The 13,399-nt window shown below is 41.0% G+C and overlaps 1 protein-coding gene across 3 annotated transcripts in view; it reads right to left on the reverse strand.

Moving 5' to 3' along the window:
* Window positions 1–2,249: 2,249 nt before the first annotated feature.
* The window catches only part of col22a1 (collagen, type XXII, alpha 1), a 41,194-nt gene continuing 30,044 nt past the window's right edge, over window positions 2,250–13,399 (reverse strand). For all 3 annotated transcript variants that reach the window (XM_028400165.1, XM_028400164.1, XM_028400163.1), the window contains 24 exons: window positions 13,322–13,357; window positions 13,200–13,253; window positions 13,073–13,117; window positions 12,159–12,194; window positions 11,964–12,077; window positions 11,631–11,684; window positions 11,393–11,446; window positions 11,264–11,317; window positions 11,078–11,131; window positions 10,871–10,924; window positions 10,733–10,786; window positions 10,596–10,649; window positions 10,475–10,519; window positions 8,221–8,274; window positions 6,741–6,794; window positions 6,572–6,625; window positions 4,643–4,714; window positions 4,503–4,538; window positions 4,358–4,402; window positions 3,559–3,738; window positions 3,410–3,476; window positions 3,106–3,288; window positions 2,944–3,021; window positions 2,250–2,857 (listed from right to left, as the gene is read on the reverse strand). In XM_028400165.1, the coding sequence (XP_028255966.1) occupies window positions 2,664–2,857; window positions 2,944–3,021; window positions 3,106–3,288; window positions 3,410–3,476; window positions 3,559–3,738; window positions 4,358–4,402; window positions 4,503–4,538; window positions 4,643–4,714; window positions 6,572–6,625; window positions 6,741–6,794; window positions 8,221–8,274; window positions 10,475–10,519; window positions 10,596–10,649; window positions 10,733–10,786; window positions 10,871–10,924; window positions 11,078–11,131; window positions 11,264–11,317; window positions 11,393–11,446; window positions 11,631–11,684; window positions 11,964–12,077; window positions 12,159–12,194; window positions 13,073–13,117; window positions 13,200–13,253; window positions 13,322–13,357 (1,725 nt within the window). In that variant the 3' untranslated portion in view covers window positions 2,250–2,663. The remainder of the gene's footprint in view (window positions 2,858–2,943; window positions 3,022–3,105; window positions 3,289–3,409; window positions 3,477–3,558; window positions 3,739–4,357; window positions 4,403–4,502; window positions 4,539–4,642; window positions 4,715–6,571; window positions 6,626–6,740; window positions 6,795–8,220; window positions 8,275–10,474; window positions 10,520–10,595; window positions 10,650–10,732; window positions 10,787–10,870; window positions 10,925–11,077; window positions 11,132–11,263; window positions 11,318–11,392; window positions 11,447–11,630; window positions 11,685–11,963; window positions 12,078–12,158; window positions 12,195–13,072; window positions 13,118–13,199; window positions 13,254–13,321; window positions 13,358–13,399) is intronic.

Genomic DNA, 13,399 nt, shown 5'->3' on the forward strand with positions numbered 1-13,399 from the left:
TGATAATGTTCCAGGCCCTTGTAGCTGAATGGCTGGGGAACCCGGAACTCTGTTGCTGAGCCATGTCCCGGTGGACGATGACGTAGTCTCTAACTTCCGCAACATAGTCCAATTTATTTTCAAGATAAAAGAGATACTGGAGAGCTGCTGGAGTAGGGGATGTGTGTTTGTTGGCATAGCGGCTAGCTAGTTAGCATGCTAACTTCATTGGATATTTGCAATACAATAGACAGAGAGAGTGAGACAACCACTATTTAAAAAGCAGAGCAAAAAGCCTGTATTATAAAATGAATCTGTTCCAGTCTTTATTATACAGTACAGTACAGGTGTCTTTCCAATACTTACAATATGCTACTATTTTAAAATATCTTTTAGCACCAATTCATCAGGGAAACAATAGGAAAAGGCTAATAAATTTGACTGAATGCTTTAAAACACATTACATGGTTCAGATCATGAATAATTTAGCAGTATAACTTAAAAAGGTATGGCTTTTATGCGTAACAAATAATTTTAAGCGGTAGCCTATGCACTAACTCATAAACCCACCCTGTAAGTCTATATGTAACAAGCATTTACAAAAACCACAAAATAGTAATACTGTCACAATTCATGATTCAATAAACCGCTGGAAAAAAAGCAGCTGACAGACGTATTAAAAGGAGTGTTGAGGACACACAATTGATTCTAAATGTATTGTACAATGAGTGTGTTTACATGCACTCCAGGATCCGGTTTATGTGTCATATCTGGTTAATTATACTCCTGCTCACATGAGTACACAGGTTTCTGAATGATCCAAAACCTGGATTAGGTGTTTACATGCACCAGTGTCCTAGTCTCTATACAACTACTGGATTAGATTCGCATCCATCCCTTTTCTGGAGTACTCAAGTCGAAATCCAGATTACATGAAAACATAGCAAGCACATTACATAACCAGGATACAGAGTGCTGTCCTATATGTAAACACAGTCAGTGACATCGCATTTAAAGCTGCTCTCTACAGCTTTAAAGAGATCACACATTTAGCTTTGTGCTTCTGCCTTAGTGGACACCCATTAAATGCATTGACTACAGCATGGATATTTTATTGCTTAAGAATCTTAGTTTTATGATGAAAAATGCATTTTCACTCATCAATCTAAATGACTTATACCTCCAGAGCGGCCTCAGATATAATGGCCAAGCTGAAAACCGAGCTTCAACTTCACATTTTTCATAAAAAGACCTTCCATTATGTATCCTGAGCAAGAGATGATAAGTATGACTGGCCATTGTAGTAGGTCATATTGTACTTCCTGTCAAGCTCACAAATTTGCACCCTCACTTTTCTTTTGCACTTGGGGTTGTTGATGTGTTTGTGTGTGTGTGTTTTAAGGAAGACAAATGTAATACCTTGTGCGAAGGCTATTAATGGGTTCTAGATGACCAGATCTCTAAGGTTTGGGAGAAGTGTAATTGGTCCATGAGGGACAAAAGGCAAAAAAACATCTTTCAAATGGTTATCACTATAGTCTCGTCATCAAGATGCAGGAAAGTGCTCTCCAAGTTTCAGTTCCAGGGGACGAATGAGAAAAGCGATGTGTGCTGAGCTGCCTGGGCTCTGCTGTTGCTGCTCAGGCACTTAATAAGCCTCACAGAGGAAGTGACACATTTAAAGAAAGCTGTGTGAAACAAGCAGCTTTTCAAGAAAAGGTGAACAAAGGCTGCAATTGTGCCACCTCCTAAAAGCTGTTCAGGTCTATGCATATAGCTTTGAGGAAAGCATGACTAGAGACACTTCATTAAACACAAAAAACTAATAGTGGCATTTCTTCCTGTTGATTTAGAAGTATCCTGAACAAATGCATTCTGGACTGCACTTGAAACAGCACTGCTTAGATGCTAATTTATGTGTGTGTTTATTGTGACAAGAGAGGTCATTTGTGCTGCCTTGAATTTACTCTTGTCTCCTTCCTGTCTAAAGAAATAAAACATGTTCATTCTAATAAATCAATAAAGTTTTAGATTTTTTTTGCCCAGTTCTAGGATACCCTAAACAATGCAACACAATAACACTGCTACTGGCTGAAAGGCAAGAAGTGGACAAATGTGGCCATTCATCACTCTCCACACTGACTCATTAACGCTTCTCCTACACAAAATCGCTGCCTCACAACCCCCACCCCCCCTGCCCCACCACCCCCCCTGCCCCACCACCCCCCCTGCCCCACCACCCCCACCCCCACCCTAGCCGTTTCCCACAGTAAAACAGATAATTCCCTTGATTGAGTAATAGCCTGGACGGGTAGGAGATCCATAGCAGGAGATTGATTTAGTGAGCAGTAACTGACATAGTACAGTGTGGGCTGTGAAGGGCATTTGAGCCGTCCTTGTTGTATCTCCCTATATACTTTACAGGAAGCGTGTTAGTGAGAAAAAACTGTTTAGCTGCCCTCTGTACCCCATAATAGATCTGAAAAAGTCCCACGTTGCTTATTAATCCCCATCCATCCGAAGTTTGGCACCTAAAATGAACAAAGAATCTGACCGGCAGCACCTGTAGCTTCAGCACCTCCGAACTGAGGAACCGTGAAAAAGAGAAGTTCTCGATTCAGACTGACGCGACCGAGTTCATAAATATAGTCGGATTTCAAGCTCTGTGTGTCTCTTCTCCCTCTTTAATTCCCCTTCACATTTTTGGTGTGGGGTCTTTGTGCCAGGCTGGCGTAGTAGGCACATTGAGTGGGGTCACACTGGCCAGGAGGACCTGGAGGTCCTGGCTGGCCATGGGGACCAGGGTTTCCTGCCTCTCCCTGGGCTCCGGTTTGTCCTGGGCTTCCATCTTTACCATAACCAGGCATACCTGCTGGGCCTAGAGCAGAGATGCGAACCATTAGGGACACATTATAGAAAGAAACATAATGAGAACATTAAGTAAGAGTCCAGTTGTTACTGTACCTATGGGGCCAGGTGGTCCTCGCTCTCCTCTATCACCAATACCAGCTTCTCCCTTTTCTCCCCTTTCTCCTTTCTCACCTGATCATGTAGACATAACATGGTGGCAATGTTGCATGTGAGCCTATTTATTATAGAGGTAACACACTCTTTGTTATGACCTACCCTTAGGGCCCATGGGTCCTCTGGGTCCGTCTCCTCCATTCTGTCCAGGTACGCCAGGTTCTCCAGGTGGACCAGGACGTCCAGTGCTGCCGTCTTTACCCGGAGGCCCTGGCGGTCCTGGGCGGCCCGCTGTGCTCTTCACATGGGCTGGCTGAATCTGAGCCATGAGGTAAGCCAGTTTGGCTGGAAACAGAAAAAGAGAAGTTAGTGAATTATCTCATAACCATATTAAACTTATCCTAAATAAACCATATATCTTAACGGCCTCTAGAGAATAGCTAAACATCCTCAACCCATTCTTTACCGTCTAATTGTTTTGCCAGCTCCTCCTGAATGAGCCGTCTCATCTGTTCCAGTGACACTGACTCTCCCTGAGGCAGCAGAGAGGCTAATGATTATTATTGCAAATCAATAAAAAAAAACAAGTTAGCTGTTTCCACAGTTATGGCTCACCCTGGGACCTGGAAGTCCAGGATTTCCTCCAGGTCCTTGAGGCCCTGGAGCTCCTATTTCTCCTGGTGGTCCTGACATGCCCATCATACCCGTGTGGCCCTTTCTGCCTGGGGGACCAGGGTTTCCGGGCATACCTGGATCTCCTGTTTGTCCTTTATCTCCCTTTGTACCGGGGTCTCCCTGGATTAAATTATGACATTGATGTAAATGTTTCAGCTTTAAGGACCTTCCAAATAATACAACAGATGGACGGTGGGGACTGGACTTCTTTTTGAGTCACAAAACAAAAAGAAACCTGAGGTTGTGTGACTGGTAATGGTCCTGGTGGAAATGATAAAATAAATTGGTGACACAGAAATCATAATATTACTACAACAGACTGTCACATAATGTAAATGTTTTGTAGTCCATATTTTTATAGATATGCTGGCAGGTAGTCCAGGTTGTATTTTTCCTTTAGATTATAGATACATTCTCATGAGAGACATTTTGACTTAAAAGCCTGGACATGAAACCAATGGCTCAGTTTAATGGACTGCTGGAATTCATGTAGCCTACTACTAACAGCAAACCACACCAACCCAGTGAATCTCACTTTCTGATAGCAGTGTACCTGCTATCATTCATTTTAATAGCTCTAGCTAGCTTATTGGATCATGTTGTTTTCTATTTCCTGCTTATACTCTGTACTTTGTATTTCCTTATCTTTAAATTGTTACAAAAATAAATGGAGTCAAATTTCAATGATGAATCACAAATAGGACCAATAAAGATGTTTGTTTACACCCCCCCCCCTCACCCTATCTCCTTTGAGTCCACGATCACCAAGTCTGCCTGGCATTCCCTACAAACACAGACAAGGAGGTGAGCAAGAAATATTACAATACACAGTGTCTATATAAATTATTATATCTTAATAGTTAAAAAAAAAAAAAAAAACATACCTGTTTGCCTTCTGGACCAATTGGACCAGGCGGACCCTGGAAATAAAGATAAAAGTTAACATTACCCACAGCTTCTCATTATTGTGTGTTGTGATTAGTGTTTAATTCAATATACAAAAAAAAAAAAATGGAGCACTCACCGCAGGGCCTTTAGGCCCACTAAAGCCTGGTAATCCTGGGTTGCCAGCCTCTCCCTTGTCTCCCCCTCTACCCTGTGTGACAGCGGAGACATGGCTGTATCCATCACATGGCACACACGTGGCTTACTGTACTTGTATTCTAAAAGCTCCACTCATTACTGAGGATTCAGCAAGATTAATTTTTAGCTGCATTTCCTGTTCAGCATGCAGCAGGGCATTGGATGAAAAAAAAATCTCATAAACCAATCTTGTGGTTGGACAGTGCAGCCTGAAGAGATTGAAATTCATATTTACAAGGGGTATTAAGGCCTGAAGACAAGCTGCCTGAGGCAAACCAGAGTGTAAGAATGTATTAATGCTTTCAGGGGTAAGATAATAGACTACATACTTTCATTTTTATTAGTGAATTTGGACATTGGGTAGTATTTTTGTCAATATCTAAAGTTACTTCTTCTAAATGCTTTAACTGTCAACTAACATCACTTCCCATTTCCTCTCCTGACATTTCTGCCTGCTGGCCTCGTCCAGGCTGCTCCTGATGATGTGCTCCCTCTGCTGACTGAGATTGAGTCCTGTCTGATCGCTGGCCTCTAGTTAGCAACAGCTATTCCCCCTCCTCCTTGCAGCATTCCTGGTTCACTGAATTACATGTCATGAAAAACAGAAATGGAAATACCCCTACACACTGGCCGTTGTCATGGGTTTTCAGACTCATGAGGTCCCCAGGTGGCACATATGGAGGCTAACTTTCTGAGTATTACATCTGACATTAACCACTATTTAACATCAGACTTGAAGGCACAATGTTGGAAACTTTTAAGATGTATAGTAGTATGGTAACACATTCAGTGCTGATATCAGAGCCTCGTCATGTCAGTGCCTGCAATTCACTGAGGGGCGCTAAAAGTAATGAATATAAACAGCTAAAATATTATTTACAACTTTCTCTAGACAAAGCTTACACATTTTATTTAAGAATTAAATAATACAGTATTGATTATACATCAGAAAATGATTCATGTTCTTTTCTTTTGCTGTAAAGATGCTCCAAAGTCCCTTGTGGTATGATGACAACATCATAAAATAGTCAAAAGAATAAGGACCCATTTCATTCTGGACCATCTATAGGTGCCCCCTATTTAGCAGGAAACTGCATTAGTAGTCTCTCCATAAAGATACATGGTGATAGGTTAAGCATGAATTCTTAGGCTGCTATGAAATTATTTTCCTACAGACCACAAAGTATTTTTCTAGCTGCACATAAGTATCAAATTGCATATGCCAAGTAATACTTTCTATTTATTGTCCTATATTGATGTAGGATCAGGGTTAGATATCTGAAAGTATTGTTTGTGTATGATTGATGACTTATCAAGTACTTATGAAGACTAGAATCAGTTTTTACTTACTGTACGTTCAGAGGAGATAATCCACAGAATTCACAAAATGTATCACAAAATTGACTGTGTTTTCTGTTTTGAATTCTTCAAACCTATTTGACAGATGTTTAGATTGCTTGCTACATCATTCTACATCTTTTCTTCCAGACAAATCAATCTCAACCTCCCTTACACATGCTACTATGTGCAAAACCTCGAGATACATATGTGACCTTGTTTGCGTTCTGCACCATCAGATGATTCATACCTCTTTGTCTCAGGGGACTGTGTAGGTATTTGTCTGTGGATGCATTTATTAATCGGTTATGCTGCACTGTAAGCCTTTCTGGTAGACAGTCCACTTTGGCCTTTTTCTTTAAATCTTAACTCCCTCCCCCTGTCAGAACAACATTTACTCTTTAATCTTCCATCAGAGTCTGACAACTGCTTGCTTATGATTGAAAATACTACCCTTTTCCCTCCTGTTTGTTCTACTTTTAATGTCTTTCCATGTGGAGAAAAACATGTATGGAAGGAACAGATAACTCACTGGTGTTCCAGGGAGACCTGCTTTTCCTGGTGGTCCTGGTTCACCTGGCTTGCCCTGGGATGCAAATAAAGATAGAAAATTAATGGGTAAGGGCAGTGTCAATTTGTCTGTCTACTTCTGTTTGCATCAGACAAAACTACCTGTGAATAAAAAAAAAAAAATTACTCACCGACTCCCCTCTAGGTCCACTCAGTCCCTCTGCTCCTGGAGGTCCCACAGAGCCCTTCAAAAAAGCACAGCATCATGCACTGTGACTTCATTATATTGCCTCTTTATGGCAAATCTTTATTGGAATACAGCCTCTACTGTAGTTGGAAGTTAAATCTGAACTTCTGCAAAAACGTTGTGCCTTACAGCCAGAGGATAAGTTTGGTATAAGAGGTTTTTGTGAAGTGTTTACATCCAGCCACCAGACAAATGAGAGAGATAAAAGTGCTGTTGCTTTTAAATGTGGATGTAAGAGTCATTTGATGAATGGAAAAAAGACAACACTGTGTCAAAAGACAGAGCGCCGCACTGCTACCACTTGGCCGCTAGTGTTTTATAGACATGATTAAAGATTCTGGTGGTGATGTGCTGGAACATTTCTATTCTGCCCAGAACTTTTTCTAATCATAGAAGAAGTATCTGCATTCCCTCAATTGACTTGGTGTATGAATACCAAGAATTTTTGGGGGTGACTGGGCCAACAAGGACAAGGGAACACTGCATATTTGCAGCATATATATTAGATTTGATGGTGATTGATAGCAGAAGATAGCTCTCATTACTCATGCACATGTTGTACAAGGCAGTGTGATTATGCTGAAGTTTGAAGTCCAAAAACTTTATAGAAAGTCAGCTCTGGTCATCCATCCAGCCCTCCCCTTAGGGAGGTCCATGAAAGTTAGCCACAACCAATCCCACATTACTAAGACGTCAGGTCATTGGGTCATGATACTCCTTTAGTCTGATGAAAGCCAAAAATAGGAAAACACAACTTAAAACTCGACTGAAAACCTGACTGTGATAATGTGTGACAATCAGTAACCTTCAGGGTTAAAAAAGTGTCAAAAACTGCAGTTCCCTTGGTGGCCCCAAAAATGAGTCCCTAAAATAAACAACCTAGTAAAAAAAAAGTTTTTGTTTCTATTTATAAGTTGGTGTAAGTATTCTGCTTTTAGTGACAGAATGGTTGTGAACCTCCTGTTTTGATGCCTGCCTCAGCTCCACTCGCACTCTTTGGCTGTATTTGGATTAACTCAGAGTCTGAAAAACTATTATGGAAAAACGACTTGCCAAAAAGGTTTGTGCCTCCCACAGGGCTCTTTGGAAACCTTCGAGTGAAATCACAGACTATAGTTATGTATGTTAGGTGGATGGATACCAAGAGACAATGGATAAACCTTGCGTCCGCTCTTTCTAACCAAAGACTAAAGAACAGTCAAAAGCGGGAAAATCCAAAGACAGCAGCAGTCTTACAGACTTAAGACTTGATATACTGATATATTAGGACAGTTATTGATTTTTAGATGACTACTTCTTTAGTAAGATGAAGAGAGAGCTCAGTGGTGACAATTTTGAATGGCAATGACATCATTACTAGAGTGGACTGGGTCAAAAAAGTGTGCACACAAAAAAAGATGAAAAAATGATAAAACACACTATACCTCCTTTCCTGGTTTGCCCTCACGTCCAGGTGCTCCAGGCTTTCCATCTTCTCCCTGAATTGGTGAATAAGAAAACATATTTGTTAATCAAAAAGGCAGTGTTTAGAGTTTAAATGTTTTTCCTAAAGCTAATACAGCGTCCACAGTATGGATAATGCACAACAACTACCCATATAAATGTACTGATGCACTGTACAAACTCTACTGTGCACATCAGTCTTTTAATTTCCTGAATAAAAGTAGATTAAATGTCCATATGACTGACATTTAGTGACAGTAATTACAAGCAGTGCAGGGTAAATCTCTGTGTCTATGGCAACGCTTTACACTTCCTCCGATAAGTTGTCTGCAGCACAGGCTGCAGGGCTAGCAGGCTGTCGGGCTCATTCGGAGCTGTCTGTAATGAGCTCTGAGGCAGGTGCGTGTGTGTGAGACAAAGCAGCAGGTGCAGTGAGGAGGTGTGTGGGGAAAGAAAGTTTGTGTCAGACACATCTTGGCATGGCACTACAACTTGCCAAACACTGACTGTGGCTATGTGACTGTGTGGGGTGTCATCAGTTCACTTTGTTTTTTGTTTGTGTCTCAGAAAATAATGAGTCTTGCCCCCAGTTGTCACTGCTAAAGTCTGAAGACAACATATTATTGCATTTTAACAACACAGGTATCTGACCAAATCTAGCAGAAACTAATAAAAAAAAAACATTGGGGTATATTTTTGCTTTTATTTATACAAATTTTTATACAAATTATAAGGTCAATAAAATAAACATTGCTGTTACCTAGGGCAAACATTGCTGCCTTATGCGGCACCTCACCTCAAAGAAATGAAGAATAATGCTATATGTACAATGTAGAGAAGGTTGAAGCAAGGCGTCTGGACTTGTAAAGTTTTCTAGAAGACGTTTCGCTGCTCATCCAAGCAGCTTCATCAGTTCTAACTGTTTGGTGGGGAAACATGGTTTATATGTGGTTACAGACCTATGTGGGTGGGTCTGGGTAAAACTTAAAAAACTTACAAACAATAGCACTAAATGTTTCCATACATTGAGTTTCCGGCAGTTTCATAGTCGTTAGCCAGTCGTTAGACACACCTGGCCCAGTCAGCCAGAACATCACAGGTAAGTATGGAAACATTTAGTGCTATTGTTTGTAAGTTTTTTAAGTTTTACCCAGACCCACCCACATAGGTCTGCAACCACATATAAACCATGTTTCCCCACCAAACAGTTAGAACTGATGAAGCTGCTTGGATGAGCAGCGAAACGTCTTCTAGAAAACTCTACAAGTCCAGACGCCTTGCTTCAACCTTCTCTACGTATGATGACCTGGATGACTGAGAATCTTCATCAACATATATGTACAATGCCAATAAAGTATTTACCCCCTTTCATGTTTTCATCTTATGTGCACAGTCAATGTAATTCCTCTTGTTTGACATAAACATAAACAAAAAGTCCAGTCCACCACTGGTAAATCGGCATTTTGAGAAAATGTTAGGGGACAAATACAAAACACTCCTGAACAGCCCCTGCCTACGGACTTACTTGTTTAAAGTCAAAAGTACTCATTTGTGTCATTTGCTGTAGACACAGGATTAGTTACATGTCCATGTCAAGAATAATTAAAGAAGACATCATTGTTTTGTCATGTGTCTAGTTGTGTATGGGGACAATTCAATGGTTTTTATAATTAGGGAAAATAAGAATTAGGGCTGAATTTTCTATGTAGAACCATGAAGAAAAGCAGCTTGTATATCTATAACTCTCAGTCCTGCTCCTATACTAAGGACAGTGTCATGCCAACATCCTACACTAACAGCAAAACTGCCCACTTGCAAATTCTCATGCTCTGTGCACATCAAGTGTCCCACCTTGTTCTTTCCCTCTATTTTAAAATGTCATTTAAAATGCATATTAAATTAGCAAACAATAAATATGGACTTCAGCAATCAGATAATATGCTATGTTTTATGGACACTAAATACCATAATAACACATTACCACAAACACACCATCACCTAGCATGGTGGTGGTAGTATCATCTTTCTTGGCAGCAGACAAGGTGAATGTTTTGGTGACTCAGAGTCTAGATCTGAATCCAGGGACTTTTCACTTCACTTTCACAGTTCTCGTCATGTCTGATCCCTATTGAATCTTTGTCTATGGGTTTTCCAAAAGAGAGAATGCAGAGGTCCCCTGTACACTAAATAATGACATTGTTCATTTCAATTGTAAAGAAATACATCAAAACATACCTTAGGTCCTGGCAGTCCTGATTCTCCTCTGTGGCCTTTAAAACCCTGTGAACGTAGGAAAGAGCCAGCGATCAGTTTTAGCAGTTTGCACGTTCCTGAACTTTTACTGGTGGTTACGTACAGGTAGTCCTCTGAGTCCAGGGCTTCCCGGTGGTCCTGGTTCACCTTGCTTGCCCTGGAAAGACCACAGAAAGATCCTCATGTCTGAGCATGTGTCTTTCTTCAATTTGTCTCATTGGATCTTTTCTATCTACTCACTGATTCTCCTTGTTCACCGGGACGGCCATCTTTTCCCATTTTTCCAGGCTGGCCCTACACATCAAGCAAATCAATTATTTGCTTCTTGAGCAACACAATAGATTATGTACATTCATGATATGAAATAGCGTATCTTACTATTAGGCCAGGAAGGCCTGGTGGTCCCTGAATTCCTTTGAGACCCTCTTTGCCCTAGTGAAAACAAACAGCAAAAGAAATGATTAATAGCCACCATTACTGTGCAGGCCGGCTGACCTACATGCTGGAGGGAGGAGCTTTGTACAATAATGACACATGGGTGATAAGTTTTCTGAGGGGAGGACAGTACATCGAGAGCAGCCTGACCTTTTCTCCAGGGGGCCCCGGGGGACCTGGAGGGCCAGGTTGTCCATCGTTACCCTGAAGAGGGAAAGAGACAGTGTCAGTAGAGGTCGACAGAAATAGAAAGCATATCCAAACAAATGAGCCCCATTTAATGTATTTGGACCATGAGTACAAATACATACAAACAAGCCTAAAATAGCCACTTACAGGAGAACCCATTAATCCAGCAGGACCTGGATGGCCAGGGGGTCCTGGGTGACCCTGTTAATACAGATAATAGTGATTAAATATGATTATGTAAGTCATACAGATGACAGTGAAGAGTAATAAATATACCTTGTCTCCTTTGTCTCCGGGGTTGCCAGGAGTTCCTCGATCACCTTTTATACCCTTTGGTGAAAAAGAAAGATTATATAAAAAGGAAAATAAAATTTCACAGAAGCAGTAAATAATTTTAAATATACCCCTCCCCATCCTACTACCTGAACCTTTAATGTAACACACAAAAAAAATGTTGACAAAAGAGACTAATTAGCTTTTTGGCCATGGGAGCGATAAGAGTATGCAAACATGCCTTTGTGCCATCGGCTCCAGGGGGCCCTTGAGGTCCAGCCGGTCCCGACGGGCCCTGTAATGACACAGCAGACCATCAGTCTCTGTCCAGGCAGACAACGCCAAGCACCATCGGCGGTCCTAATAGTTCACCACTGCCCCCAGAGGAGCCCGAGCTAATGATGCAGACAGAGCCTTACCATCCGTCACAGAAACTGACTTATGATGACAAAGCTCGGGCCCCATGCTTCATGGAGTGGAGTCACAGACTCCTTTAAAGATGAGCAGCATTATCATAACAGACTGCACACTACAAAAGAAATTAACAACAATGGTGAGATGTTAATGCTCCTACTTGGTATCCATCTTGGCCGTTTTTCCCAGGAGGTCCTGTGTGTCCTTTATCTCCTGGTATTCCTGGGAGTCCAGGAGGTCCAGGTGGACCTGCGGGGCAGTCTGAGCAAACATCCTAAAGACAGCACAGACATGTTGGTGATAAAGTGGTCCTTCACAAGATCCAAAGTTATGTGTAAGTGAAAATGCTGCTTACCTTTAGGTTTAGATCAGAAAGGTCTGCTGCCTTTCCCTGATAGACAAACGAAAGAGTTAATCAATATGAGAAGACCAAATTAGTGGTTCTGCTGAACATCAGTGCTGCCCTACAGTCAAATTTGAGATACAGGTGAGATCCAGTTCTGATAAGACACACCCTCACCTAACTTTAAAAAGCACCACCTGGTTCTAAACCCTCCATAACTATTAGATTATTGCTGCATAGACACTTTTTGTTTTTTAAAACAATTGAAACACATGGTCTTCAGGTAGTGATGCACCCCCTTTTGGTATTCATTTGTCAGCAACATAACCAGGAAAATGGCAGTAAGGCTTGTTGCAGACAATAGAAATTTGCTCTTATTGTTTTTTTTTTACAGTAATTCTAGCATATCCTCCTAAACCAAAACAACTAGTTGTGTAAAGCTAATGAACAGTAACTGAAAGGGTACTTTTCATACTTTTTTCAACAAACAAGAAAATGTGTAAAATGTAATCTCCTCCAACATCTTGCCCACAAATGCTACCAAGATATTCAACTACATTTTCACAAACCTGTTTTTTTCTCTATCTATTTTGCTCATCGGCTGTAAAAATCCTGCAGATCAGCCAAAATGTGCAGAATGTGACCAGCAGTCATGTGAGTACAGGGCACATTTGACTCAATCATGGTTTCCATAAAACTGTATAATTTCCAATTATGTCATATTTTATCATGGATTCCAAATGATGCATTTAAGTACCAAAGCTCAAAATCTGATGATTCTGCCTGTAGTTTATTTCTGTAAACGGGGTAATTTTGTAACATTTTACTAGAGAAAAGCATACATTACACTTAAGTGATGATGAAAAGAAGAGTTTTTTATGTAACTGGGAAAGTACTGGGTGCTCTGTGCTTGTCTTTGTACTTACCGGCTCTCCTGGTGATCCCTTCTCCCCTGGCCTTCCTGGTAGACCCTATAATTAGTGCAAAAGCAATAAATTATGTTTTCTCTGAGCTCAAAATGAATCATATCCACCTCATTCTTCTTGGACTTACATTGTGTCCTGCTGGGCCCTGAGGACCAGCAACTCCAGGGGGACCCCTCAAACCCTGAAACATTAAACACATATTAAAAATTAAACATAGACATTCCGTATTATGTTTTCGAACATACGTACTGCAGCTCCAGGTTCCCCATTATTTCCTTGAGGCCCCTGTAAAAGACGAGTAAATTTATTTATTTTTTTGATCAAGTA

This window comes from Parambassis ranga, chromosome 2 (assembly GCF_900634625.1).
Source record: "Parambassis ranga chromosome 2, fParRan2.1, whole genome shotgun sequence".
Classification (NCBI taxonomy): Eukaryota; Metazoa; Chordata; class Actinopteri; family Ambassidae; genus Parambassis; species Parambassis ranga.